Raw genomic sequence first — 2676 nt, forward strand, 5'->3', positions numbered from 1 at the left:
AAATTATTACTTACGCTGTAAACAAAGAAGTAGATTAAATGTATTGAGCATCTACTATTTGCCAGACTCTATTAAAGTCAAAGATGAATAAGATGTAGGCTTTATATTCAAGGAGACAGTCTAATGTGGGAGACAGAAATTTAAGTGCATATAATATAGTATGATAAGTGCAATAATGGAAACATATATAAGCTACATGGCACAGGAAAGGAAATGACTAATCTGATAAGGGAAGAAAGATGTTAATCAAGAATAAATATATAGCTCTCTATGTATACATTATTTATTATTATTATTGTTATTGTAATTAACTAAATGTTATTGTAATTAACTAAATTAACTAAATTGTCTAAATGGCAATAAGACCCTATTTTCTTGTGGCCCAATATTTTTAATGCAAGTACAACTGAAGTATAAGAACAACTGCTTGGCAGGAATAGAAAGGGAGAGAATGAAGGATAAGTAAACAGATTATTTTCTATCTAAAAGACTCTGACTTTTTGCAGTTGATAACTTAGTTGCTTATGCAGTTCTTTTTTTCTGAGAATTGTTGTGTGGATAGTAAAAGTAATAATGTTTCTTCTATGACAGATAATTTTCTCAGTGCCACAATTAATACATAATATATCTGTTAAAAGACACACACACATGTAAGTGAATATGCAACACCATCTGGAAGTGCACTGGAGATTTTGGCTACATTCTCATCTTGTGGAGCAAGGAGAGAATTCTTTTTCAAACAAGAGCACTACATGACCCTGCCTCTGTTCTCCTCAATGGGTACTTATAGAGAGGACGAGACATGCTTTCTTCACTGTTATCACCCTAGTTCAGACTCTTTGTTTGTTTAGATCATTTAAATAGGAACCCGCTGGTTTTCCGCTTCCATTTTCTCCCTCAGCTTCCTTCCCTCTCTAATCCTACCAGACTTTTTAGTTCTGAACACAAATCCAGTTATGTTATCCTCCTAAACTAAATTCTCTAATGGCTCTCCATTTGCCCATTGCATAAATTCACATCTTTAAATAATGTTATTTAAGGTGCCTTGTTATCCACCTACAGACCTCCTTTCTAGCATAATCTCCCATGTGTCTTCTCACCCAGTCTATATCCTAGCCATACAAATGTAGATGAGGCACCTATCACCACTTAACATGATATGTATTTTACTTACTGTGTTTGCCTCCTTCTATTAAATGTAAGCTTATATTTAGTTATTAAATGGATAGTGATTTTTGTCTGTTAACTGTTTGTATCTCTACTACCTTAGAATAGCACCTTGCACATGGGTACCTGGTAAATTTGCATGAATGAATTTTTAAAAGTCAACCTATCTTCACATAAGTAAGTATACCAGGATTAATATTTAGTGCTTCCTATGTGCCAGAGATTGTTTCTATTACCATTTTTAATCATGTTGAGAATTCTATTTCTCACATTAAAAATAAAAGATAAATATTTTTTAGTTTTATTCCAGGCATTAGGACATTGGTGGTTAATCAGATATTGGTACTGGGGAGTAAGTTGCTCTCAGTGACTTTCTTCAACAAGAACATGATGTAATGTAGTATATATATTAAGAAATTATATTCTCGGTAACATTTTTCTTTAAGTGAGGAATAAGAAATCAAGTTGTCTTCCCTCAATAGCTGGTCTATAAACAGAAATCTCCATTCAGCTGAACCATTTGGTTTTCTAGTCTGTGATCATAAATGCTGAATTACCACAGATTGCAAGAGTACAGATTTCTACCAAAAAAAAAAAAATGTTTCATTTTTTAGGTTGCTAATTTTTTTTTCACTATTAAAATTTATTTCAAGTTGCAATTCAGTGCTTGGAGACGGTTTTTAAAATCAGCCCAGAAGATACACATCTAGCTGTTTCACAGCCTCTAACAGAAATGTTCACAAATTCCTTCTGTAAGGTAAGCTGTCATTGTTTTCTCATTATTGTCTGATTTAAGAATCACTATGATAGTATGTTGGATTGTTAATATTTGAGGGGCTAGGCCTATAAGTAACTAATTTCTTTCTGGGTATAAGGCAAATAGTTCATGTGGATATATGATTTTGGACCGAAAGTATAACTCTTTTAATGTGCTTAGGATTTCCGTATTAGTAGCTATTCTCGTCCTCTCACCTTCTTTTATATAAGTTTTAACAGTTAGGAAATCACCCTGTAGAAATAGGCTCATTAGGAATTGAATCGTCATTTTGAAGCAGATTTCATCAAATTTGGCCATCAATGGGGCTCATTAAAACAGGGAGAGGTTCAGGGTCGATGTGTAAAACTAAGACTGAAACCCAAGCTTTATTATTCCTCCTCTTGAGGACTATTTCCATGGTCTCTGGTTCTGGCCTTTGCAGGAAACACGGACCATAAGATTGGAAAAGTTTAGGGTTAATGAGTTCAGGGCCCCAGAGTGGTCTCCCACGTGTTTTTACATTACATTTGGCATCTCATGAGTAATTTGGCAGTAAACTGCTCCCTCTTTTTTATATAGCTATACATTAATTTGTCAAACAGATGAATTTGCATTATATGACAAGATGTAAGGGGCAGTGGCATGTCTCTGTGTTCGTCATCAGGGAATTCCTCCTTTCTTCTTTTGGTTACTGGGGTTCTTTCATTGTCTGGGCTTGTGGCCTCCTTACAGAACCCCATTTCAGTGGCTGG

General features: G+C 34.5%; 1 protein-coding gene across 3 annotated transcripts in view; it reads left to right on the plus strand.

Moving 5' to 3' along the window:
- Positions 1–2676, plus strand: part of SGTB (small glutamine rich tetratricopeptide repeat containing beta) — a 40754-nt gene that overhangs the window by 10263 nt on the left and 27815 nt on the right. For 2 of the 3 annotated variants that reach the window (XM_023537211.1, XM_011371073.2), the window contains exon 3: positions 1821–1924. In XM_023537211.1, the coding sequence (XP_023392979.1) occupies positions 1821–1924 (104 nt within the window). Of the gene's footprint in view, positions 1–1270; positions 1345–1820; positions 1925–2676 lie in introns of all 3 variants that reach the window. The other variant, XM_023537212.1, reaches the window with a different exon arrangement.

This window comes from Pteropus vampyrus, unplaced genomic scaffold, assembly GCF_000151845.1.
Source record: "Pteropus vampyrus isolate Shadow unplaced genomic scaffold, Pvam_2.0 Scaffold182, whole genome shotgun sequence".
Taxonomy (NCBI): Eukaryota; Metazoa; Chordata; class Mammalia; order Chiroptera; family Pteropodidae; genus Pteropus; species Pteropus vampyrus.